Consider the following 27,467-nt stretch of genomic DNA (forward strand, 5'->3'; position numbering starts at 1 on the left):
AAAGGAGGCAGAGGACTAAGTTAGAGCAAGGGAGAGGTGATTGTCGGAGAGAGGGAAATAGAGAATTGGTGAAATCAGAGATGTTACAATGGTGGGAAAAGATGAGGTTGAGTATGATCAGTGGAGTGAGAAAGGGACTAGGTCCATTGAATAAGGTTGAGGGAAGAAAAAAGAAGAGAATTGTAGAAGCAGCACAATCCATGGAAGAGTGTAATAATTGCATTAATTTAAGTCTGGAGCAAAGATACTAAGCAGGGCCAACATCTATATAATAGCAGGATGTTTATAAAATTTGAAACATGAGGTACCCTTACTAGATAAAGCTCCAATTTATTATAAAGAAAGTTTTAGAAATGAAGTCAACATTTTAAAATAATTTCTATGGATGCTGGAAAAGTAAATTTAATAACTTCACTAATTGAACAGTACAGAAAGCCTTTGGAGCACTGAAACATCTATTACAGAAAGTTTTCAGCGGTACCTGGCCTGTGCAGATGGGACTGCAAGATTGACACTCTTGAACTGGACTTTGCAGGTACTTCATTCTATATAGGCACCCTCTTATCTAGTCCACAGGGCATTCTCTGCCCTGTGGCTAGCATCATACAGACAGCAGAAGTGCCTTTCTACTATATTCTTCCCTGCCTATGCATCTCATCTCAGGGTTCTCTCAGCCACCGCCCAATGTCCTAGAGACAAATGGTTGAACAGCAGAAACCCTTGAGATATAGCTATTAGACAATGCTTTATACTCTATCCTATCGATTCTTTTCAGTCTCAGTATTTGAGAGCAGAACAAATTGAGCTAGATGGATACTTTTGACACCTGAAGAAGATATCATACTCTGTATATTAGACTTCTGTTTTCCTTGTGACAATTTTTCTACTTCTGTGATATATTAAATATTTCTGTGTGAAACACCCCTGTATATGTATAAGACCCCTAGAGCCTCCTACTGAGATCTTCTGCCTATAACAACCACCCATTGTTCCCATAGACTTGAATGCACACACTGGTACTAAGACGGCCACCAGGATTTAAGCTTAGGCAGTAGGGGCTTATACCATACAAGGGTGATCACAGGATATTGGCTGGAGTAGATACAGATACTTTACAGGATCAGGGTAATTGCAGAATCAGAACCAGCATCTACAGGGTTAATTGCAGGACAGTTAGTCTGGATAGCAAACAGGTGATTTAGCAGACAGCAACAATAATCCACACAGCAAGACTTGCAGGTATAGCAGCAGCACAGAATCCAACACAGCACATACATGTGCAAGGCAGCTATTTGTATTAGGAGAAACACTACAGCAGAGATGATATTCACTGTGTCAGCATAGGCGTGCAAAGTAGATATTCACAGTGTATGTTTGGTAATACTTGTAGTTGGTAGAAACAATAATTAAAGTTCCACAAGAACGTAGATGGGAACAGATGCGGCTGGACATATGCAGAGCCGGAGATCAGAACAATGATACACAAGAAATGGACCAGGCAGCAACACAAGGTATAAGCTATCACCGGCAGGGAATGCTGGGAGTTAATGCAATATAACAGGAAGAGGAACAAAGGCAACCATCCTCTTAATTGCAATACAGTTGAACTTCATACACACTGAAATCTAGATTGCAGACTGGCTGCAGCTGAATGATTCCACAATACTGACAGCTTCCCTGCTGTCTTGCAACAGCCAGGACAAGAAACTGCTATGGCTGTCAGAAATCCTGGTAGCGGATTGTAACATCCTGATAGATGTTACTTTACAGCCACATATCTGGGGTTAAAATAAGGAAGCCTAATTGTGCCTAATTGTAGGATCCTTAACTGCTTAAATTCTTAAGTGCTTTCAACCGGACCTACTGTGACAATTGATTTAATTGGCTACATACATTTATCAAATACTTGTGATATATTGTATACTATGTGTTCAGTCCAACTAGTCATGGAATTAATATTTTGACATTTCAGATTAATTTTAAAATGTGCTTTTTAATATTTTCACCCAACAACAGAATTATTTTTCTGTCATTGACTTCCTGAAACACAATTACATTGTGATACACACAATCAATTAAAATACTGTACTAAGTGATATTTCAGGAACTAAAAAATATAATCAATCTCATTGCAATAGACTCTGGGCCTGATTCAGAGCCGGATGTTATTTGAGGACGGTCGTTCCAAAAAAGGGGCCGGCTATTTAAATTGAGCGCTCGCTCTTTGCGGTTTGTTGACGCCTCTATGTCTGAGCGAGCGAACGAAAAATGTGCTTGCTATTTTGTAAAGACGCCCCTTTGCAGTTCGCAACACACGTCATCTCCGGTATTTAGTAGATTAATCGGGTACTTCGAAAGGCATCTGAACTGCTCGCAGTGCTTGTGGTAGGTTTTTCCTACTGCAATCACTGCGAGCAGTTCAGGCTAAAAGACAACCAAGTGACGTGGTCGATGAAGCTCCTTTACTAATTATGCACTCCCATTAAACGCCCTTTTGACCGTTTGGCACGCCTGCGTTCGGCTCTCCACTCCCCCGTTTTCAAGCACCTTCCCCTGTTACCACCCACAAACGGTACATTCTGTCAATCAAATTAGCAGCCCCTCGCTGTTTTGCGAGCGCACGATTTCCGACCGCAATGACTGGTTTGCGCATGCACATTATGACCCATACGCATGCGCAGTTGTGCGAACATCGCTCAGAGCGAACGAGCGGCGGCTTACGAGCGGCTCTGAATCAGGCCATCTGTTGCAGGTCTTAAGCAACATTTTTTGTTCAAATAATACTGGTGTTATATGCTGCTACAAATGTATTTTATAAATATAAATAGTTACATTTTAATAAATTAACTAAGAGTGCCCCCAAAAAGAAGTTTCTTATTTTTTTCTTCACCTTGCAGAAACCGACTTGTTTTATTAACTTGTGCTGACTCTGGGGACCACCACCAACTCAGAAATGTAGTTACCACTAAACCATTTAATATAACTCATTGTTGGGCTCTACATTATTGGATGCATATTTCAGTCCTGTGCAGGAATCTCCCTCCTTTCCCCAACAACATTTTGTCTGTGCATGATTATAAGTCATATTTTAAATATTAAGTTAAATACAAAGCACCGATAGAGATTACTGCATATGTTGCAGGTCAGTGACAAGCATTCTGGTACATCTCAGAGGCCAGTTGGGTGACCCTCTAACATAGGGCCGTTTGTTGCCCCTCAAAGTTATAGATGCAAAATATGGATTTTAGGTGTGTGTATTAAACCCATAATGGACTACAGCAGCACAGTAAGATGTGGAATTGTGTGATATAATATAACGAAATCAGCCTATCTGGAGATCTACTGCTAGTCTTGGTAATTTACACTTTGTTCCCTATTCTGCACTTTGAAAAGAAAGGCAAAGGTTACTAGTATCATACAGTGCAGTGTCCTGTATGTTGTAACTCTCTCACATCGCATCCAGCAGATTAATGTGTTACTTCCTGTCTGCCCTGCCATCATTCTTATGTAAGACGCTTTTTCAGTAATGTTTCTATGACATGAAAAATAGGTCTTTTCACACAACAAATGCAAACATAAATTATTACCATAACAGTTACTTGAGGGTTAAGGGCCTGATTCAGAGCCGCTCGTAAGCGGCCGCTCGTTCGCTCCGAGCGATGTTCGCACAACTGCGCATGCGTATGGGTCGTAATGCGCACGCGCCAACCAGTCCGTGCGATCGGAAATCGAGCGCTCGCCAAATAGCGAATGCCTGCTAATTTGAGTGACAGGATGAGGCGTTTGTGGGTGGTAACAGGGGAAGGTGCTTGAAAACGGGGAGTGGAGATACGAACGCAAGCGTGCCAAACTGTCAAAACGGGCGTTTTAAGGGTGTGCATAATTAACAAAGCAGCGTCATCGACCACGTCACTTGGTTGTTTCTTAGCCTGAACTGTTCGCATGATTGCGGTAGGAAAATCCAACCACAAGCACTGCGAGCAGTTCAGACGCCTTTCGATGTACTCGATTAATAAAATAAATAGCGGAGATGACGTAGGATGCGAGCGGCCAGGGGGCGTCTTTACAAAATAGCGAGCGCATGTTTCGTTCGCTCGCTCAGACATAGAGGCGTCAACAAACCGTAAAGAGCGAGCACTCAATTTAAATAGCCGGACCCTTTTTCTGAACGAGCGAGCGCAAATAGCGTCCGGCTCTGAATCAGGCCCTAAGTCTCTTTCTGACTATGGTAATCAAACAATTTCTGGGATCAATTTGATATTTGTGTTATTAATGCCTGTAGCCCTCTTTATTCTGTTTTTTTCACAATTTAATTTTTCTGTGGCTTCATAGCTCCTATAGTGCCATCATTTCTTCATTGCTGGAGATTAAGGACGCCCCCCTCTTTGTATACATCCATTCAGGAAAGTGGCAGCCATCACTATCAGTGGACTTGGATTTGCCGTATGCGTGCTACAGTGACCAGTCTGAAAATAGACAGATCTCCGTGTGTGCACAAGTCAGAATGAGATGCAATTCCTGTGACACATCCATGACTCCTTCAGGTTACTTAGCCTATGTGCAAATGCTCACTGTCACACGCCGGCCTGGAGACCCCAGAATCGGACCCCGTCGCTTACCTGTGCGGGCGCTGACCCGCGCTGTCTTCCGGCTCCCGCGCTGTACGCTCCTTCCTCATCTCTCAAGGCAGTCTCTGCTGTTGTCCTCTGGAGGGTCCCGCTGCTGTGCTGCTCCCACGCCGGCTCCTGCTGACCGCTGGTCCCCGCTGACTACCTCCAGGAAGCGCTGTCCTCCGGTCCATGGACGTGGCCATCTTGGATTGCCCATGTGACCCCACTACCACCAATGAGGAGCCTTCTCCTTCTCTTTCAGCCTGTCAGCTTCCAGTGTCCACTACAAAAGGATCCCCAATGCTCACACAAGTTGCCATTGCAACTAGTTTCTTAGTTTAACTAAGCAAGCCTTCCCACTGCGTTCCAGTCGCTCTGCGTAGCCACTCAGCTACCAACGTCTACCCACGGCTATCCAGCCACTCCACGTAGCCACTCAGCTACCAACGTCTACCCTCGGCTATCCAGCCGCTCCACGTAGCCACTCCGCTACCAACGTCTACCCACGGCTATCCAGCCGCTCCACGTAGCCACTCAGCTACCAACGTCTACCCTCGGCTATCCAGCCACTCCACGTAGCCACTCCGCTACCAACGTCTACCCACGGCTATCCAGCTGCTCCACGTAGCCACTCAGCTACCAACGTCTACCCACGGCTATCCAGCCGCTCCACGTAGCCACCCAGCTACCAACGTCTACCCACGGCTATCCAGCCGCTCCACGTAGCCACTCAGCTACCAACGTCTACCCACGGCTATCCAGCCGCTCCACGTAGCCACTCAGCTACCAACGTCTACCCACGGCTATCCAGCCGCTCCACGTAGCTTCCTAGCTACCACGTTACTGCCGCATTCCTCAAACTCCTGTCAGTTCGCTGCACCCTCTCATGCGGAGAAACTTCATTAAGCCAAGTCTCTTCCAGCGAGCGTCTGCGCCAAGTAATACAGATCCAAGGCCCAGTCCGGGAACACAGCTCCTAAATTCCACGCTTGTGACAATTTGCACTGGCCAGATGGACTCGGCAAGTGGTCAAGGATCTGGGGTAGAGGCCTCGCAGGATGTACTATCCCGTCTGGAAAGACAGGAGACCTCTCAGGCCCAGTTGATCCAATTTATCCAAGATATGTCGTCACGCCTGGACAACATTCAGTCCTTACTGGCTCATCCCGCTCCCGCTGGCTCCCAAGCCGCCTCTCCTCCTGTGGTGTCCGGTTCTACCTCCTGCTCGTCTTCAGCTCTCCCCTCCGAGCAAGTTTGATGGCAACCCCAAATTATGCAGGGGTTTTTTAAACCAATGCGAAATCCAATTCGAGCTACAATCCGCCAACTTTCCGACGGCCAGAACCAGGGTGGCATATATCATCTCTCTACTCTCTGGCCAAGCACTCGATTGGGTCTCGCCCCTTTGGGAGAAGTCGGATCCCCTGCTCTCCAACTAACCCGAATTTGTTGCCACATTTCGCAAAATCTTTGATGAACCCGGAAGAACCACTTCCGCATCAGCTGATATTCTACGCCTCCGTCAGGGCAGCAGGACCGTCGGCCAATACGTAGTCCAGTTCCAGACTCTGGCTTCAGAACTCAATTGGAACGAGGATGCCCTCATCGCTTCCTTCTGGAGTGGCCTTTCTGAAAGGCTCAAAGACGACCTAGCTTCCCGTGACCTTCCAACCAGTTTGGATGGGTTAATCTCTCTCTGCAACAAGGTGGATCTCCGTCACAGGGAGCCTTGGAAAGAGGCAGATTTGATCGTGGAAGGCCACGTCCAGTTTCCCGCTTACCCTCTCCTCCTCTGGGCGAAGAACCCATGCAGGTCAACCGCTCTCATTTATCGGCTGAGGAACGGCAGAAAAGGCAGAGGCAGAAACTCTGTATGTACTGCGGATCTCCTCAACATTTAGTTAAAACTTGTTCCATTCGTCCGGGAAACGCCTCCTCCTAACTTATGAAAGAGAGGTTAAGTTAGGAGTTGCCATTGAATCACAAAGGAAGTCTGATTCCACCATCCAGGCTCATTTAAAGTGTCCTCGAGGTTCCAAAGCTGTATTAGCTCTCCTGGATTCCGGAGCGGCAGAGAACTTTGTCACTACTGACTTTGTCCAGAAACATCAAATCCCCATGGAAGCGTTGCCTCGAGTCATCACTTTAACCGCCATCGATGGTAGTCGCATTTCTAGTGGAACCATCACCCATCGTACAACACCACTTAAACTTACCATTGGGGTGCTCCATTCCGAACAACTATCCTTCCTAGTGATTCCCAAAGCCTCTCATTCTTTAGTCCTCGGATTACCCTGGCTACAGAGACATTCACCACAAATCGATTGGACCACCATGCAAATAACCTCCTGGGGGTTCCAATTGCTTCAAAGGCTGCCTTCAGCGGGTAATACCTATCAGATCTTCCGTCGTACGGGATTCTACAGACCTGCCCTAAGCCGATGATGGGTTTCAGGACGTCTTTAGCAAACAGAGCGCAGACCTGTTACCTCCCCATCATGATTGGGACTGTCCCACAGATCTGATTCCCGGGAAGAATCCTCCTAGAGGCCGAACCTACCCTCTATCTCTCCCTGAGACTCAGGCCATGTCAGAGTACATTACGGAAAACTTAAGTAAAGGCTTCATTCGACCTTCCACGTCTCCAGCAGGGGCTGGATTTTTCTTCGTAAAAAAGAAAGATGGTGGCTTGAGCCCGTGTATTGACTACCGGGGTCTTAATGAAATAACTATTAAGAATCGCTACCCTCTTACTCTCATTACAGAGTTATTTGATAGAGTCAAGGGAGCCACAGTTTTTTCCAAACTCGACCTAAGAGGAGCCTATAATTTAATTCGTATCTGTCCAGGCGATGAATGGAAAACGGCCTTCAACACCAGGGATGGGCACTACGAGTATCTCGTTATGCCCTTCGGCCTCTGTAATGCTCCGGCCGTCTTCCAGTTTTTCGTCAATTAAATCTTCCGGGACCTTTTGTACAAGTGTGTGGTCGTTTACTTGGATGACATTTTGATTTTTTCTCAAGACCTCCAAACTCATCGAGACCAGGTCAAACAAGTCCTTCTGAGGTTGCGGTCCAATCAACTGTTTTGCAAATTAGAGAAGTGTCTGTTTGAGGTCTCAAGTGTACCATTTCTGGGATACATCATCTCCGGAACAGGCCTTCAAATGGATTCGTCAAAACTACAAGCCATTCTTGATTGGTCTCTTCCTTCTTCCTTAAAATCCATACAAAGATTCATAGGATTTGCCAACTATTATCGCAAGTTTGTAAAAGGTTTCTCGACTCTGGTAGCTCCGATTACAGCCCCCACCCGCAAGGGAGCAGATCCAACTATATGGCCCGTCGAAGCTACCTCTGCATTTCAACTTCTTAAGCAAGCTTTCATCTCCGCTCCCATCTTAAAGCAACCAGACTCCACCCGGCCCTTTATCCTGGAGGTGGACGCATCCTCTGAAGGTGTCGGTGCAGTGCTCTCCCAGCAATTTAAAGATGAAAAACTTCATCCCTGTGGTTTCTTTTCCCGGAAGTTTTGGCCTGCAGAAAAGAACTACACCATCGGAGATCAAGAGTTACTCGCCATGAAACTAGCCCTCGAAGAATGGCGATATCTTCTAGAAGGAGCTCATTACCCCATTACCATTTTTACTGACCATAAGAACCTCCTTTATCTTAAATCTGCAAATTGCTTGAACCCTCGTCAAGCCCGGTGGGCAATGTTTTTCTCCAGATTTAACTTCAAAGTCTTCTATCGCCCCGGTTCACAAAACCTCAAAGCCGACGCACTCTCCCGTTCCATGACGAGCGACCCTGATCTACCCATGGAACAGCCCCAACCAATCTTGAATTCAGCTTCCTTCGCCTCTACCCAATTATCTTCTATACCTCCGGTTGGGAAGACTTTCGTCGCTCCGGAACTCCGCAAGAGGTTACTGCATTGGGCTCATGCTTCCCGGTTCTCTGGTCACTTGGGTATGGATAAAACCCTAGAATTCATCCAGCGGTCCTATTGGTGGTCTTCGATGAAAAAGGACGTCAGGTCTTATGTGTCTTCATGCATCAAATGTGCCCAACACAAGATACCTCGGCGGGTTCCACACGGTCAACTCCAACCTCTTGCAATTCCATTTAAGCCATAGACTCACCTATCTATGGATTTCATCTCTGATCTTCCTCCATCTCGGGGCCACAACACAATTTGGGTTATCGTGGATCATTTTTCTAAAATGGCTCATTTCGTACCACTTACTGGGCTTCCGTCTGCACCTCTACTCGTCCAGAGCTTTATAAAAGAGATCTTCAAGCTCCACGGCCTTCCTCAAGAGATCATCTCCGACAGAGGAGTACAGTTCGTAGCGAAGTTCTGGAGGTCACTCTGCTCAGCCCTTCAAGTAAAACTCAAATTTTCTACCGCTTATCATCCCCAGACCAACGGTCAGACCGAAAGGGTCAATCAAGACCTGGAACAGTTCCTGCGCTCTTTTGTCTCATCCTCCCAAGATGACTGGATTGAACTTCTTCCTTGGGCCGAATTTGTCCACAATAATCATTATCACACATCCACCAGCTCAACTCCTTTTTTTACAGTTTTTGGTCAACATCCTCGAGTGCCAGATTTCCCTCTTCTTCCAACATTAGATGTGCCTGCGGCCAAAATGTCCCTTCAACGGTTCTCCAACATCTGGGAAAAGGTTAGTTCCTCTCTGACTAAAACGTCAGCCCGGTACAAGAGATTTGCTGACCGCCAAAGACGAGCGGTTCCAAATTTCCAACGTGGGGATATGGTCTGGCTCTCTACCCGAAACCTAAGACTCCGAGTACCCTCGATGAAATTTGCTCCGCGATTCATTGGTCCATTCCCAATCATCAAAGTCTTGAATCCTGTGGCTTACAAGTTAAAGCTTCCTCCATTTCTTCGCATTCCAAGTTCTTTCCATATTTCTCTTTTAAAACCACTAGTCTTAAACCGATTTCAGAAGGTCCTGCCTAAAGCTTCTATCGTTCAAACACAGCAGGGAGAGGAGTTCGAAGTTGACAGAATCTTAGATTCCCGTTGTCAATACAACCGTCTTCAATACCTCATCGACTGGAAGAATTATGGTCCGGAGGAACGAATCTGGATAAATGCCTCCGATGTCCATGCACCCCGTCTGGTCAAAGTGTTCCATATGAAATTTCCTCATAAAGCAAGGAAGTGTCCGGTGGCCACTCTTGAAGAAGGGGGTACTGTCACACGCCGGCCTGGAGACCCCAGAATCAGACCCCGTCACTTACCTGTGCGGGCGCTGACCTGCGCTGTCTTCCGGCTCCCACGCTGTACGCTCCTTCCTCATCTCTCAAGGCAGTCTCCGCTGTTGTCCTCTGGAGGGTCCCGCTGCTGTGCTGCTCCCACGCCGGCTCCTGCTGACCGCTGGTCCCCGCTGACTACCTCCAGGAAGCGCTGTCCTCCGGTCCATGGGCGCGGCCATCTTGGATTGCCCATGTGACCCCACTACCACCAATGAGGAGCCTTCTCCTTCTCTCTCAGCCTGTCAGCTCCCAGTGTCCACTACAAAAGGATCCCCAATGCTAACACAAGTTGCCAGTGCAACTAGTTTCTTAGTTTAACTAAGCAAGCCTTCCCACTGCGCTCCAGCCACTCCGCGTAGCCACTCAGCTACCAACGTCTACCCACGGCTATCCAGCCGCTCCACGTAGCCACTCAGCTACCAACGTCTACCCTCGGCTATCCAACCGCTCCACGTAGCCACTCCGCTACCAACGTCTACCCACGGCTATCCAGCCGCTCCACGTAGCCACTCAGCTACCAACGTCTACCCTCGGCTATCCAGCCGCTCCACGTAGCCACTCCGCTACCAACGTCTACCCACGGCTATCCAGCCGCTCCACGTAGCCACTCAGCTACCAACGTCTACCCACGGCTATCCAGCCGCTCCACGTAGCCACCCAGCTACCAACGTCTACCCACGGCTATCCAGCCGCTCCACATAGCCACTCAGCTACCAACGTCTACCCACGGCTATCCAGCCGCTCCACGTAGCCACTCAGCTACCAACGTCTACCCTCGGCTATCCAGCCGCTCCACGTAGCCACTCCGCTACCAACATCTACCCACGGCTATCCAGCCGCTCCACGTAGCCACTCAGCTACCAACGTCTACCCTCGGCTATCCAGCCGCTCCACATAGCCACTCCGCTACCAACGTCTACCCACGGCTATCCAGCCGCTCCACGTAGCCACTCAGCTACCAACGTCTACCCACGGCTATCCAGCCGCTCCACGTAGCCACTCAGCTACCAACGTCTACCCACGGCTATCCAGCCGCTCCACGTAGCCACCCAGCTACCAACATCTACCCATGGCTATCCATACGCTCCACGTAGCCACTCAGCTACCAACGTCTACCCACGGCTATCCAGCCGCTCCACGTAGCCACTCAGCTACCAACGTCTACCCACAGCTATCCAGCCGCTCCACGTAGCCACTCAGCTACCAACGTCTACCCATGGCTATCCAGCCGCTCCACGTAGCCACTCAGCTACCAACGTCTACCCATGGCTATCCAGCCGCTCCACGTAGCCACTCAGCTACTAACGTCTACCCACGGCTATCCAGCCGCTCCACGTAGCCACTCAGCTACCAACGTCTACCCTCGGCTATCCAGCCACTCCATGTAGCCACTCCGCTACCAACGTCTACCCACGGCTATCCAGCCGCTCCACGTAGCCACTCAGCTACCAACATCTACCCACGGCTATCCAGCCGCTCCACGTAGCTTCCTAGCTACCACGTTACTGCCGCATTCCTCAAACTCCTGTCAGTTTGCTGCACCCTCTCATGCGGAGAAACTTCATTAAGCCAAGTCTCCTCCAGCGAGCGTCTGCGCCAAGTAATACAGATCCAAGGCCCAGTCCGGGAACACAGCTCCTAAATTCCACGCTTGTGACACTCAGTTTGCGCCCAGTTCCTCCATTCAGTTGCAAGTTGAGAAAGTGCATGACTCTGAATTGCTTGTAGATCCATGAAAAAGAGAACATCTGGCAGCTGTAATACTCTTACTCAGAAGTAAGCTATACTAGGATGACACAAACTTGCATCCAAAATAGGCCTGGCAGATATATTGGATGATATTGTGGTGCTTTGATACATGCCCTTAAGTGAAGATGGTAACACAACATGTATATTGGTATTCCCACCATTTGAATTAAGTGGCAGGCTAGGTAACTCCCAAAGTTAGGGGCAGTTATTCCTGTAGGCATAACACTGATCTTTCACGCCCTTCCACTTGCAATGAAACATAGCTATATTATCCTGTAGAAGGGGCCTCTATTAATCTCTCCAGTTAGGGCTTAGAAAAGTCACAACCTTTTAAAAAGTCTCGCGTGAATGACGCTACCAACTTGCAGGCAGAGATGACTCCCAGATAATTTGTCAGCATATTACACAGACAGGTAACAGTAAACCAGGAATGGGGACTGGGGTTATTATGGCATGAAGTCTTACCTGCCAACTTTTATGATTTTTGGCACCCAAAAATAGAGTGGACTATGAGGAATGGACTGTGGCCTCTCTAGTCATGGGCATATTTGTGCATATTGGTGTGATTTGAGCCAATCTAGCTGGATTGGGGGATGTAGTTTAATTTGTCCATTATTTTGGAATGTATGTGTTACAAATGACTCAATTCATTCCACAGCCACTATTAAAGTGCTGGTAATTACTCTGTCTTGAATCTGCAAGTGTAAGGTCAGTATGTTAGTTTTGCATTTATAAACTCAAGTACAAACCAATTGAAAAACACATAATTTAACTTACTGTTGTTAACTAGTATTTCTACTTTAATTCAGAAAGTAATTAAAGTGGTGGAGAAAGCCCTATCGGGAAATATCTCTACAGTGCCACAGTGCTTCAGAGTGGGGTCATTGGAAACAGCGGTTCCCATTTAGAAAACACAATTATAGGCACACAGCAGCTACCAATAGTTATTGGCAAAATATATGTAAAGAAATATTAAATAAAAGAAACACTGGTGTTACCTATAATAACATGTTCAATACCACAATAGTGTACTAAAAATGTTTTATTAATATAATTTAAAAACAATAATAATACAGAATCCTGTGATCATATAAAATATCTAACAAAACAAACAGCTAATCAGATAACCTTATAATAATTGATACATTAATCTTAAATTCAAGATTGTAGGAATGGTGTCCTGGCTATGTAGTAACCCAGGTGTTAAGGTGCCTACACACTAGACAATGTGCAAACGATGTGATGTCGCTCCCCGGCACTCCAGGACACTATATGGTGCTAAGAAATGTCCAATCTGACCAACAATCTATTGTGCGTTAAACGATTTTCAGTGCGTCGTGTACGAGATTGTCAGATCTTCCCTGCTGCAGGCAAGATCTGAAGATTCAATGTAGGACACGTCGGCATCGTTGCACATATGTTGCCAGATTTGTCGTTCCGATGTGTCGAAATCGGGCAAATCGTGCAAAAAAACGTCTAGTGTGTGGCACCTTAAGAGTGAGAAAGGATAAGTTAGATATAGATGTAACCTCATAGAATAGATGGCAGCTATAGTGGGTCTTCCCTTTTCCTGGCAATGACTACCTGATAACTATCTATAGCATTTAGCAGTAATTATGTCTTAGGGCCTGATTCAGACCCGTTCGCAATATGCGTGCGCTCGCAAGCGGCCCGATGTTCTGCGTATGCTCACGCTTCGTTCTGCGCGTGCGCGAACTACTCACTGCGATTACATACCGCTCACTCACCCTGCAAAGACAGCCCAGTGTAATGAGTGATAGGAGAGGCTGTTTGTGGGTGGTAACAGGGGCTGTCCTGTGATAACGGGGGGTTGGAGATGCGAATGCAGGTGTGCCTGAGTGTTTCAACGCCGTTTCAGAGGCGTGCATAATTAACAGGCAGCGTCATAGTACACGTCACTTGGTTTCTTTTTACACTGATTTCCTCTCAGTGCTTGCGGTAGGGTAAGGCTACCACAAGCACTGTGTTTGCATCCTCGATGTACCAATGTTTTAATACACTTCCTGGAAATGACGTGTGCCAGTGGTCGTCTCTACATACGCTAAGGGGTGTCTGCATACGCAGAGCGATCGCTCGCACAGCCAAAGTGGGTGTGCTAATGCTTTGGCGAGTGATCGCAGCCCATGAACTCAATTTGGAAAATTTGCATGAGCTCAGTGTGAGTGTACGCATCTAGCAACCGGGTCTGAATCAGGCCCTTAGTCCTTAGTGCACTATTATTCAGCTTTTAGCATTATATCACTCTATATGGATCTTTTTTCAAAGTATAGCGAGCTCAGGCTCTTTATAGGTATACATATTAATAGAAGAATGAAGCTTCACTTACAGCAGAGACGTCTCATTTCTCAGTTCAGTACACTGTCAGCCTTTATAGATCCTCTGCAATGCCTAGTGCTGCCTTGCTTCTGCACGCTGTCTCTCTCCCGCTCTGCCAGAACTTAGCTGTGGTCCCCAATGCTCTCTTCAGCTGGTACTCAGTGGGCCTGTCACTCGGCACTTCAGCAACATCTTTTGCCCAGTTTCCTCACTCAGGCCTGTGGCACTTCAACCCTGTTCTGCAGCTCCATTCCTCGGTGTCTCTCTATCTCCACTGCACGTGTGCGAACAAGTCTCCTTTAAACTTGCCAGAATTCCTACTTTGCGCTCTATAACATCACCAAGTGTCGGCCTCCGGTATTACAGGGTCCCTAGGCTTCTATCACAGCTACAGTATAGGATAGTGACTGGTATAAAAAAGTTTGCTTTTTGTGTTTTAAAATAATAATAGTGGTGACTTACCTAAAAGGACTCCAGATGAGGTGCTTAAAAATTGCAATAAATTATCTGATAACTATGCATAGATAGATCCATACTGCAAATAAATGTACCCTTATGTCAGGATATATTGTCCATTATGCCCCCAACAGAGATTGATGAGTAAGGACTTTTAAAAACTGACTTGCCGGTAGGTATTAGATGATAGCACATATGTAATAACCTGCAAGTTACAGGAACCTTCGCGATTCTGGCAATTTTGCCTTCAGATTCAAAGCGGCAATAATTTTAAAGACAAAGTCTACCTGGTTTTTCCTCTTATAATATTGCCACTTTAAACTGGTGGACTAAATAGCTGGCATCTTTCCAGTTCCAGCAACTCACAAGCTATTACATATGGGCTCATGTGTAAGACAGAAGCAAATATATGTTGGGAGTCCACTACCACTATATGTTGGGAGTCCACGGACACAATGATGAAATAAGCCATAGCAGAAATTTTACCAGTCACAGGTTCTGCTGTTCAAATCCCATGTAGTATATTTACCCGGATAGCTGCGCTATATGGATAAATAGCACCAACCGGACTATATGTAATATATCATTAATAGCTGTTCATTTTGTTCGTTAGTGTAGCATTATTATTCTCCTTTATTTATATGGTGCTACAAGAGGTTTGCAGTGCCTTACAAGATGATGATGGTATTAGTGAGGGAAAGAAAAGATCACGAGGGAAGAGGGCCCTGCCATGACAGTTTACAATCTAATGGGAAGGGCAGATAATTAGGGGTGACAGAGAGGGGAGAGACAGGTGGCTACATTTACTATCCTTCGGTTTTTCAAAGCTGCAGATGATCATTGTCACTGACTGATGGAATTAAAGCACCAACAAATATAAATGTCAAACTAGCGTGAAAACTGACAGATAGTAGATCTAGCCTAGTGAGGAGGACAGAGTGAGGGGTTAGGGATGAGAGCGGAAAGGCTTTAATAAAGGATGTGGGTTTTCAGAGCCTGTTTGAAGCTTTAGTGAGAGGAGATATGTGAATATGTATCCCTGTTAGTCTGTATTATTATTCTTATTATAGTTTTAAAATTATAATTAAAACTAGAGAGGAGGGGGCCCGTGAGCATCCCCCGTCACGGGCCCCCTCCTCTCACCCCAGCAGCCGACTGAAGCACCTGGCCGGCCACCGCAGAATCAGTAGACTCTGGGCACTAGAGTGTGCCCAGAGTCTACAGCGATTTCCTCACAGCGCATGCGCAAAACGTCAGAAAAATGGCTGCGGCGGCCATTTCCTGGCGTTTTGAGCAGCGCTGAGACCCAACGTGGGACCTCAGAGAGTTGAGTTTTAAATAATATGGGTGCAGGGCCCACCCTAGATCCGGGGGCCCATGTGCACCGCACACCCTGCACTCAATATAGATACACCCGTGCCTAGTTGGTTGGTTGAGATAACGATGATCTTAATAGACCCTTTATCCTCCGCAGCTCACATACAGTGGTCAGCCACCAGTTAACACAATGCATTTTACGGCCAGAGAATGATGGGAAACAACAACACCTGTGTGTTTCCAAAACCACTCTGCCTTTATTTTGGACAGACAGATTATTTTATAGCACTCAAATTATCATAGAGACAAAGAAATCTAGTCTGCACATGCTCCATAATTTTGCCTATCTGATCTAATTATAATATCTATGAATATATTTCAAGCATTAGATACATCGTCAGTAGATGGCAGTATTGCCTAACTTATCAATAAACGAATATTAGTATCTATAGATATAAATTTAAATGACATCTCCTTGACAGATTTATTAGCTATGTCTAGTCTTGGAGAATATAAATCCTGATAATAAACAGTGTCTGACATTTGACACCACTGTTCTGAATAGAAGTATAGAATCTCTTATCTTTTCTGTCATATAAATCAGAATTGAATACAAAGGATGAATACACTCTACTATAGTCTTAATTGGCTAACATAAGTTATTCTGTATGAATACATTCCTAAGAGCTAGAATAGATAGATAAGGAATGAGGCCCTTCACAGGCACAATGTCTCACACAGAATATCATTTCTTCTTAGCATTGAAACACAAAATGGAGTCATGCTTCTACGTGATTCTTCACTTTATTAGTTGGAATGAAAATAGAGTAATGCATGGGAGCAAATGACAATCAACAATTTTCTCCCAAACACCAGAAAAAAATAAAAAGTTTGTTCAGGCAAGTTGATTAAATCTGTTCAATTTAAAAAAACCTGTATGAACAACAGCTTTTGTCTGTTTTCCGGTGTTTGTGAGCAAATTGCTGATTGTCATTTGCCTCCATGCTTTACTGGATTTTCATTCCAACCAACCAACCAACTAGTTGGATGGTTGGAGGAAAGTTGGTCTGGTGTATGGCCAGCTTAATACATAGCACTGCCAGACAACTAGGTGGGAATAAAGTTCTCCTATTGTTATTAGGTAGAGCTTATTGCCCCTTCATGGTAAGAACCTGGAAGTGATATGCAGTGAGGGCGGAAGTGCTATTCCATGCCCATAAAGTGCACCTAAAGAAGAAATTTGTCCACTCGCCATGCTTCGGTCTCTGTGGCTCGCCACAGGATCACATTCCCACTCTATGTCCACGTGGATAGTAGGGAATAACGTTGGACAGTAGCTGATGATGTCTGGGTCCTCTCCGTGAAGAGCATCTAGACACTACCAGGGATGAACTGGGGCTGTATGTTAGCCCTGCAGATCGCCCTGCACTCGCTTGTGAAGGGGGCGTGGTTAATTCAAGGGGGTGTGCCACGAGTAACGGGGCTGGCCTCGCGGCATGCCCCCGTCTCTTCCTGGCCCAGTACAGCCGCTGCCGGCCCATTCATGCCTCCACCCCTTCCATCTCAGCTAGATCATAATGATTCCGGAGCCATGGAGTGGATGGCGGGAGTCTCTTCCTTCCCCCCTCCTCGAGCGGGTCATAAGGCCATCAGACCTTCTGGCATATGCCAGAAGTGCCCGATGGCCAGTCCAGCCCTGGACACTACCATTGTTGTTACTGCAGGAGGGGGCAGGGTTTGACGTAACAGACAGACAATGCATATTCAGACCCTCCAACACGACCCCTTCCGCCAGGTATAAAGTTATCTGCTCCTAGACTTCCCACTTGATTTACAGTGCATCCGGAAAGTATTCACAGCGCTTCACTTTTTCCACATTTTGTTATGTTACAGCCTTATTCCAAAATGGAATAAATCCATTTTTGTCCTGAAAATTCTACACACAATACCCCATAATGACAACATGTAAAAGGTTTTTTTGAGATTTTTGCAAATTTAATAAAAAATAAAAACTCAGAAATCACATGTACATAAGTATTCACAGCCTTTGCCAATGAGCTCAAAATTGAGCTCAGATGCATCCTGTTTCCACTTATCATCCTTGAGATGTTCCTACAGCTTAATTGGAGTCCACCTGTGGTAAAATCAGTTGATTGAACATGATTTTGAAAGGCATACACCTGTCTATATAAGGTCCCACACTTGACAGTGCATGTCAGAGCACAAACCAAGCATGAAGTCCAAGGAATTGTCTGTAGACCTCCGAGACAGGATTGTCTCGAGGCACAAATCTGGGGAAGGGTACAGAAAAATATCTGCTGCTTTGAAGGTCCCAATGAGCACAGTGGCCTCCATCATCCGTAAATGGAAGAAGTTCGGAACCACCAGGACTCTAGAGTTGGCCGGCCGTCTAAACTGAGCGATTGGGGGAGAAGGGCCCTGGTCTGGGAGGTGACACAATGGTCACTATGTTAGAGCTACAGTATTCCTCTGTGGAGAGAGGAGAACCTTCCAGAAGGACAATCATCTCTGCAGCAATCCACCAATCAGGCCTGTATGATAGAGTGGCCAGAAGGAAACAGGAAGCCACTCCTTAGTAAAAAGCAAATGGCAGCCCGCCTGGAGTTTGCCAAAATGCACCTGAAGCACTCTCAGACCATGAGAAACAGAATTCTCTGGTCTGATGAGATAAAGATTGAACTCTTTGGCGTGAATGAAAGGCGTTATGTTTGGAGGAAACCAGGTACCGCTCATCACCAGGCCAATACCATCCCTACAGTGAAGCATGGTGATGGCAGCATCATGCTGTGGAGTTGTTTTTCAGCGGCAGAAACGGGGAGACTAGTCAGGATAGAGGGAAAGATAAATGCAGTAATGTACAGAGACATCCTGGATGAAAACCTGCTCCAGAGCACTCTTGACCTCAGACTGGGACGACGGTTCATCTTTCAGCAGGACAATGGCCCTCATTCAGAGGCGGTCGCTCGGGAGTGATCGGTCGCACCCAAAGTGACCGAGAATATGCAAAACGAGCGCTCAGTCGCAAAGCACATCGTAAGCACGGAAACACCCACAACAATGAAAGCACACCTCCTATCTCTACGGCCTAATTCAGAGTCGGTCGCAGGCGGCAACCTACATCAGTAGGATTAACACCTGTTACATTGTTAATTGCCTACAAACATCGGTTGAGGCAGTAACCATCGCCAGCACTCGCAATGCTTAAGGTAGACCCTTAGCTCTGCGAGCAGTAGTGTCGTTATTGCAACGAGATGATGTGTGTGATGACTCGCTCAGTAATATATGCACGCCCTTAAAACGCCCTTTTTAAGGTCAACCACGCCTGCGTACGCACCTCAATACCCCCCCGTTCACAAGCACCTTCCCCTGTAACCACCCACAAATGGCACGAAATGTAAATCACAGCTACGACCTCGTAGTGACTAGCGAGCAAGAGGATTGTGGTCGGGAAGACAGGCTTACGCACGCGCACTGCCAGGTACAAGCATGCGCAGTTGAAAAAAGCCTCGCTCGCTACATCCAATCGCTCCGTGCGACCGCCTCTGAATGAGGTCCAATGACCCTAAGCACACAGCCAAGATATCAAAGGAGTGGCTTCAGGACAACTCTGTGAATGTCCTTGAGTGGCCCAGCTAGAGCCCAGACTTGAATCCAATTGAACATCTCTGGAGAGATCTGAAAATGGCTGTGCACCGATGCTTCCCATCCAACCTGATGGAGCTTGAGAGGTGCTGCAAAGTGGAATGGGCGAAACTGTCCAAAGATAGGTGTGCTAAGCTTGTGGCATCATATTCAAAAAGACTTGAGGCTCTAATTGCTGCCAATGGTGCATCAGTAAAGTATTGAGCAAAGGTTGTGAATACTTATGTACATGTGATTTCTTAGGTTTTTTTTGTAAATTAAATTAGCAAAAATCTAAAAATGTTTTATATGTTGTCATTATGGGGTATTGTGTGTAGAATTTTGAGGACAAAAATGAATTTATTACATTTTGGAATAAGGCTGTAACCAGTGCTCGAAGTGTGCCGGTATACAACGGTATGGTATACCGGCACTTCAAGCACTGAGCCCTGCTTTGCCGTCCACTGCCCTAACAGGACGGAACTACCACAGTCACGTCCCCAGCGCGAACGGGACATGAGCTCAACCCATGTGGCAATCAGGGAGACGCTGGGCCCGGAGGAGAAACCAGTGTGTGTGGGAGGTGTGAGGGAAAGGTAACTTTTGGCGCAGAGAATCTCCACAACTACAAATCCAGGAGACCGAGTCCCTACTGCGGGAGATGTACACTGAGCCCTCTCTCCCCCGAGGTAAGTTGCTGCCGTACTGCACTTCTTCCGTGCTCTGGACAGGTCCTGCTGCTCCGCACTTCTCCCCCTGCTTTCTATCAGGGCTCCCAGGTCCGCGTGTCACTTGGAGTTTGCCGACCTGGGAGCCCTGGCAAATCACAGGAGGAAAAGTGCAGAGCAGCAGCTTACCTCAGAGGGGCTCGGTCCCGTGGATTTCTACTTGTAGGGACTCACTGTGCCCTCCCCCGAGCCCCGCTGCTGCTGTCATCCTGATCGGGACCAGCGTCTCTGTCCCCGCTGCTGCTTCCCACCCTCCAGTCCTTCGGGGGCTCTGGCTGTTCACTTGCAGAGGAGCCGCAGGGACATTTCCCGCTGGGCCGGGCCCCGTGATCCCCTCAGTGGCCTCGCTTTCTCCCATGCCTGCTTTTCATTACTGTGGCTGCCGCGATAGGAGCTGGAGCAGCGCTAATCGTTGAAAGGTGCTGACAGGCGCTGTCAGCTACAGCACAGCCAGGGCAGTGAGGGGCCGGCCAGGCATCACACATTCCGGGAACTGGGGCCAGCCTGTCCGACATTACTGGCTGGCCCTTCCCCAAGGGTCACCAGCCTTCCTATCACCGGGCTCAGTGGGCTGCACGAATCAGCCCTCCTCTTCCTGCTCCTCGACTGAGGCACTCACTGCGTACATGTCCCTCCTCACAACACTCCCTGCTCTTTTCACAGGACAGGAGGACAAGGCAGGAAGAAACTGCATGTACCTGCATATGGAGGAAAGTGTGATTGCAGGTCACGGGGCTAAAACATGCAAACACTTAAAGCACCCATGTGTTACTTTCCTTACAGGACCATTAGAAATAAATAATACAAAAAACCCCCCCAGCTAATCACATTTAAACATGTTTATGTAAAAGTTTCCATACCATAACTTGAGATGTCTGACTTTACATTTGCATTTTATGTGCAGTATAATGTACTATTCTCAGCCCCATGCCTGTAAAAGATGGTTATAAAACTGCGTTAAGTGGGCCTGATTCACCAGAGAACGCAATGCCAATATTTTCGCAGAACGAGCTTTTGTTTACTATTGTGCATTCACAGTGATCGCAAAGTGAGTGACAGGTCAGCATTTGGGGGAGGTATTGCTGGGGTGGCCCAAAAAATGCAGGTGTGTCTGAATGTTTGAATGCCGTTTCATGGGCGTGCATAAATTAGCCCTTGCAATTGCATTCAGAGTATGAGACCTCTCTGCGTGTCAGGAAAGGTGCAGTGTTTGCGTCTGGTCAGACATGACTTACATGCTGCGTGACTGCCTGATGTATGGCGATGGTACCGATGTGTACACAGTTGCACGTCGGCATACGTTAAAGAGAAGGCAGCAGTGGGCCTCCCTGTGCTTGGCTGTGCTTTGGAGGGCATTAGCATATTTTAGCAACTGCGATCCGTGAGAATGCAGCTGCGATTGTCCTCTAGTGAATTAAGCCTAGTATTCTTCAATGGGACAACTGACGGGGCGGGATGTATCAAAGCTTACCGACGCGTTCTAAGCTCTCGAATGGCGGTGCTGACTTCATCGGGTTCTTTACATAAAGTTATCGTGAAAAGTAGTTCCGCCTCCCTTGTTACGTACTTGCATCCGCTTGTCCCATCAGCTGTGTATGCAGCATCGCGGGAGTTCAATGACTCTCTTTCCCATTTTTTTTTCATGTTAACTTTATGTAAAGAAACCTGATGAAGTCAGCACCGCCATTCGAGAGCTTAGACCGTGTCGGTAAGCTTTGATACATCCCGCCCAGGGAGTTTGCTTTCCTTACCAAGATCTCACATTTCTTTTAAATATCATTAGTGCTGAGAAGTGAAAGGTTTCTGAATGTTGTTGATAGTTCTGTTTTATAATTTACCTTGTACTTTAGGTTTGGTGACCCCTTACGTAGCATTCACAAACACAATACAAAAATTACTTTCAATTAGGTTGGGAACGGACTCGGCGGTCACAATACCAACAGCGGTATCCCGACAGTCAGAATCCTGACCCAACTAGGTACCTTCACCCTCCCACCTGCAACCTAACCCTCCCTCTCGCAGCCTAACTCTCCCCCTAGCTCCTAACCCCTAGCCTTAAACCTAGCCCGTCCCCTAATCCTAATACTTACCGTCGGGATTCTGGTGCTTGGATTTTGACTGCTGTGCCCATTTTCGCACGATGTCAGGATATCATGTGCACAATGTCATGACGTTGCACACTTAGCGTTGGCGAGGCCGGCACAGGCTGCAACTGTGCCCTGTTATAGCCCAGATCTCACCCCCCTCTACAGCCCCCGCCCCCTCAACTAACCCTACCTCAATTAGGGCTGTTTCCAGAAATTTCCTGGGCTGGTTTTCCATCCCAATCTGCCCCTGGGAGCCGGTGCCCGACTATATACGTTTAACTTATACTTTGTCTCCTGCCTACTCTCTACTTACTTACCTAACACCTGCCTACATACACTGTGTACCTACTATCCATTAATTGACCTACTACCTTACTACTTATCTAGTTTGCTCACTACATACTTACCACTTGCTTACATACCACCTACCTGCTATAAACCTACCTATTGTCTTCATACCTACTGCCCACTTTCCTACTACATACCTTATTACTTACCTGTCTACTCTTTACTTACCTATGACCTGCCAACATACTACCAACCTGCTATTAACCTACCAATTGTCTATTCTGAATGGCATAATTTGTAGAGAGCATTACTGTGTGGCATCAATTGTAAAGGGAATTACTGTGTGGCATAACGTGTAAGGGGCACTACTGTTGTGTGGCATAATGTGCATAAGGGGTACTACAATGTGGTACAGTACACTGATGAAAAGGGGCATGTCTTAAGAACACACCCCTTTTGAGGGACCATGCCCCCTTTTCTGACACATAAGTATGACCTTAAATATTCCATACCCCCACTTCAAAATTCCCACTTCGACCACTGGCTGTGACATAACAAAATGTGAATAAATGTGAAGCGCTGTGAATACTTTCCGGATGCACTGTATGATTGCCGTCACCTGTGTTAAAAAGTTTCTTCTCTTTAATTAGTTAGTTCAACACAGGTGACGGCAATCATACATTGAAAAGTCCAGGAGCAGAGCATTGTGTACCAGGTGAAATGGGTCATGTTGGACGGTCTGCATATTGTGCTGCCATTCCTTTTGATTGTATTCAATGCCCCAAATGCAAATGCTCCGGATTGGAATTCCCAACAGTGGGAAAGGTCGAACTTTGCACTCTGTCTCTGACCGCGAAAGATCAGCGGCTGTAGCAACAATCAATAATGCTGCAATGTCCGGGCAGGAGGAGGAGGAGACTGCTGGGGAGTGGGCATGGTTAAGGCGTCGCTTACTGGTTACACTGCTACACGCCCGCCCACTCCTGTACCCAGTCTCGGGAGGTACTAGCACTAGCCACTCACAGTGATTGCCGGCCCCATTCTCTCAGAGCGAGGCTTGGTACGCTTGCAGTTTGTTGGGTCTATCAGATAACCGTGGACCGGCGCTGTCACTGCTGATATTGAGCACACTGCGGCGACATGGGATCTCATGCTCTGCGCTTTGATGGGCGAGTGGTGCTGGTCACCGGGGCGGGTGGAGGTGAGAGGACATTAGTATGAGTGCTTTGTGTATGGATTGCGCTACTTAGATGTGGGGACAGTATAACTTGCTATTGCAATGTTGTAGTTCACACATATAACGTGGAAGTTGTTGGTCAGTGCACTGTATGAAATAAACATGTATGTGTGCACACAGCCAGGCTGGGCACAGAACCACAGGTGTACTCTGTGCTGGGCACGCTAATGCATTTCTTTGCAGATAAAAAGTTGAGAAACTGATCTGTACAGAATATGGAGAAATGCCATATGCTAAAATACAAGGACAGGCCGTCATAAAGCTATGCTGCATGACATTAAGTGCCAGTGTGCTGTAGATTACAAAGCTATATAGTGTCTGACAGATGTACAATGGAAAAGGTATTTATGGTGTATGGACCTGATTCAAAGATGGATGCTAATGCTGCAAGTTTGTAGCAGTTCTGAGTAACCCTATGGTCGCGCTTAAATGCCGGCATAACTGCGACGCTGGAACCATTTTCACTGTGTATGGGATCTCAGCCTGAGAAACAGCTCAAAAACGGATGTAAATTGTTTTAGTTGTCGCCCACAACGACCCCCGCCTGTCAGTCACTTTGCAAATAAATTCTTGCTGCGCACGACAACAGAAATAAAACTTGGTGCATGTACAGATAATCGCTCAACTGTGTAAAGATCAGCATTGCATCCATCACTGAATCTGGGCCTATGGGCATACTGAATATATGTCTAAATAATGAATGATTTATTACATTGTTGTGTCATTGTGACATTAAACCACAGTACCTCTACCGTGGATAGTTATATTTTCTATGTTGCTTGAGGACAACCAACAGCACTGTAATAATTCTACAATTATAACAATACTAAGCTTTTACATGTATGTATCTATAAGTGTTTTTTTATGTGCACTTGATCTGCAACAAGCCATTATTAAAGTGGTAAAATATAGCAAAATCCTGGATAACTGTGACATTATGCACACTGATTTTTAATTTTTTTTTCATTAGCTCACTATGGGCCACTTTGTCTATGTAACACTAACTACATGGCTGATTGTCTGCACAGGATGCGGTCAGAATGCCGACGCCAGAATCCCGACCATTATCAGAATACCGGTGCCTGCAGCCTGACCGCCGGTATCCTGAAGATAAGTACTGGAGTTAGGCACTAGGGGGAGGATTAGGTTTAGGCTGTGTGGGGGGGGGGAGGGTTAGGTTAGGTGTACTTATCTTTAGGCATCGGCATCACGACCTGGCCGGGATCCTGAGCGCCAGCATCCCATACCCATCCCTGTCTACATAAATAATACCTCTAAGCATGGCGTTATAGTGGTGAGTTAATTCTGTTGTTGCTGTCGGACAGTTCTGGTCATTTCTAAATGTATGGCCTAGGGATCTGATTGTGTTAAAGACATTAATGTAAATTGACCCTCAGGGCCTGATTCAGAGCCGGACGCTCTGACCAGAGCGCTCACTCTGAATTAGGGCCCTCCTACCTAAAAATGGAGCGGCCTCCTGGCCACTCGCATAGCTGTGGGTCACCACCCACAGCTTATTCGAGCGGCCAAAAAGATGATCGCGATGGTCTTGACCATCGGGCTTGCGACGAGACCCTGCGGTAGGGTCTCGGTGACCGCAAGCCCTGGAGTGATTTTAGCTCTATCAGAGCCAAAATCACTCCCACTGACGTCACTAGTGATGTCAGTGGGGCCGGACCCAGACGGTAGGCGTTCCCATGGGAACGCCTCCGTCTGGCAGCCACACCCCCGGCACGCCCACCAAAGGGGGCGTGCTGTCAATCAACATCGACAGCACGCCCCCTTTGGTGCGAGACCTGGCTCGACGGCTTCCACGTCGCTCCCCGTGTCTCGCGCATGCGCACGGTGGAGCTCCCTCCGTCGTGCGCATGCGCACTAGGGCACCATCGACCCACTTGCGAGCGCTCAGTGCTCGCGAGTGGGTCTGAATCAGGCCCTCTGTCCCCAACCTGGGTGCTTCCCAAGTGCATTCAGTGCAGGGCTATACATCTAAGATTTTGAGTGGGCCACTCTGAAGATATTGGGGGGGATGAACATTTGAGTTTAATATAAGAACACAAGTAAAGTTTGAAATATATTATACTTATGCCTCTATGAGCTGTATTCAATTTGAGCCGAGCCACGATACTTTTTCGCGTCCCGGACTTTTTGCCTACTTCGCCTGTTTTGTAGGCGGAAAAGTATCGCGCGCCCGCTTTACCCTGTATTCAATTTGAAAGTACGCGAAAACTGGACCCGGTGAAACTTGAACAGGCGGAAAGTACTGTCAGATTTGGGGACACCCCCCAAAAGATGCTCTGACATGGGGGTTCACTATGGTACCCCCCGATTTGGCTTGCTGAAGGTATTTGGTCTTTTTAAACGGCCTTAATAGCTGCTAAATATCGTTTTTCTATACGTGGTGTAGAATAGTATTCAGGAGTATTTTCTCCTGAAAATAACTTATCCCAGCAAATTTGGGGTAATTGAAAATGGGGGCCAGCATATTATAAAGTTGCTAAAGTGAAGTTGAAAAAAATCGTGACACATCCACCTGCCGCAAGCACCTGCAATCAAGAAAACACTTGGGGCATACTTGGGAACCCCCCCAGAGTCAAGTTCGCTAGTTTTTAACTTTGTACCCCAACATTTGTTTTCACCCCCTTTTTCAAAGTAAATTTTTGGAGTGTCCTTAACTGTTTTTTTTTTTTATTTTTTTTGATAGTTTACCTTTGGGGGACTGTCTGAAGGCTGCAGGGGGGTTCCCACAATGTAGCACCCCAAAATCCCAATTCTGCACTTTTTTCCGCCTGCTTTTCATAGGCGAAACTTTTTCGCCTATTACATTGTATTGACATTTTGCGCCTAGGCGGAAAGTCTTTCAAATTGAATACGTGGATAAAGGCAAAACAGGCGAAAATGACATCATCGGCGAAAAAGTATCGCAGATCCGGACTTTTCGCCTCAAATTGAATACGGGCCTATATATGCAATCAAACTTCTCCGCAGCAGGGTGCCAGCATTTGTTACACATGTCCCCTTGCATGCAAGCTACTGACAGTTGTGGCCCTTATTATGCCACACAGTAGAGTCCCTTATTCATATTATGCCACACAGTAGTGCCCCTCATTCATATTATGCAACACAGTAGTGCCCCCCTTTACATTTTACATTGACATTAGGATGATTTCAAATGTGTATCTTTTACCTGCCTGTAGAATGCACTACAACCTTGTGGCTGAATATGGCGATTGCCACAATTTGAAGTTTGTGACATCACGTCCCCAATGCACCCACTTGCTTAGTGTGAACACTAGTAACACTGGCGCCAGAGCAATAGAGGCTGTTACATGTGACAACCTCAGCCAATTAGAATCCTCCTGATTCTTGTTGGTTATTGTAGTCACACGTGACAGTCAACAGGAACAGCTACGACTTCAGTGTAGCAAGCCATTAAGAATCAGCCTGATTTTTATTATCACCGCAATCAGTGTATCAGGTTGATGGGCAGTTTGCAATTACTATATTTGATTTGGAGAAATGTTGAAAGCTATGAGAGGTCACAGTAGATTCCCCTGCCCCCTCCCCTATCTCTCTAAATAAATGTTTGCTCAAAGAGTAAATTCTAAATTATTGGGAATTTTTAACTCTCTCATAAGATTGTACATGGAAGGATAAGTAGAACAATAGTGGTGCTTCTAATTGGTTGTTTAAACTTCTGTTAGTAGCTGTCAGAGTGCACTGAA

At 46.7% G+C, this 27,467-nt stretch overlaps 1 protein-coding gene across 1 annotated transcript in view; it reads left to right on the top strand.

Annotated features, from left to right (window-relative positions):
* Window positions 1-23,489: 23,489 nt before the first annotated feature.
* Window positions 23,490-27,467, top strand: part of HSD17B4 (hydroxysteroid 17-beta dehydrogenase 4) — a 305,815-nt gene continuing 301,837 nt past the window's right edge. The window contains exon 1 of the mRNA XM_088475153.1: window positions 23,490-23,706. Within this exon, the coding sequence (XP_088331279.1) occupies window positions 23,646-23,706 (61 nt within the window). The 5' untranslated portion in view covers window positions 23,490-23,645. The remainder of the gene's footprint in view (window positions 23,707-27,467) is intronic.

This window comes from Taudactylus pleione, unplaced genomic scaffold, assembly GCF_031769625.1.
Source record: "Taudactylus pleione unplaced genomic scaffold, aTauple2 ptg000162l, whole genome shotgun sequence".
NCBI classification, from domain to species: domain Eukaryota; kingdom Metazoa; phylum Chordata; class Amphibia; order Anura; family Myobatrachidae; genus Taudactylus; species Taudactylus pleione.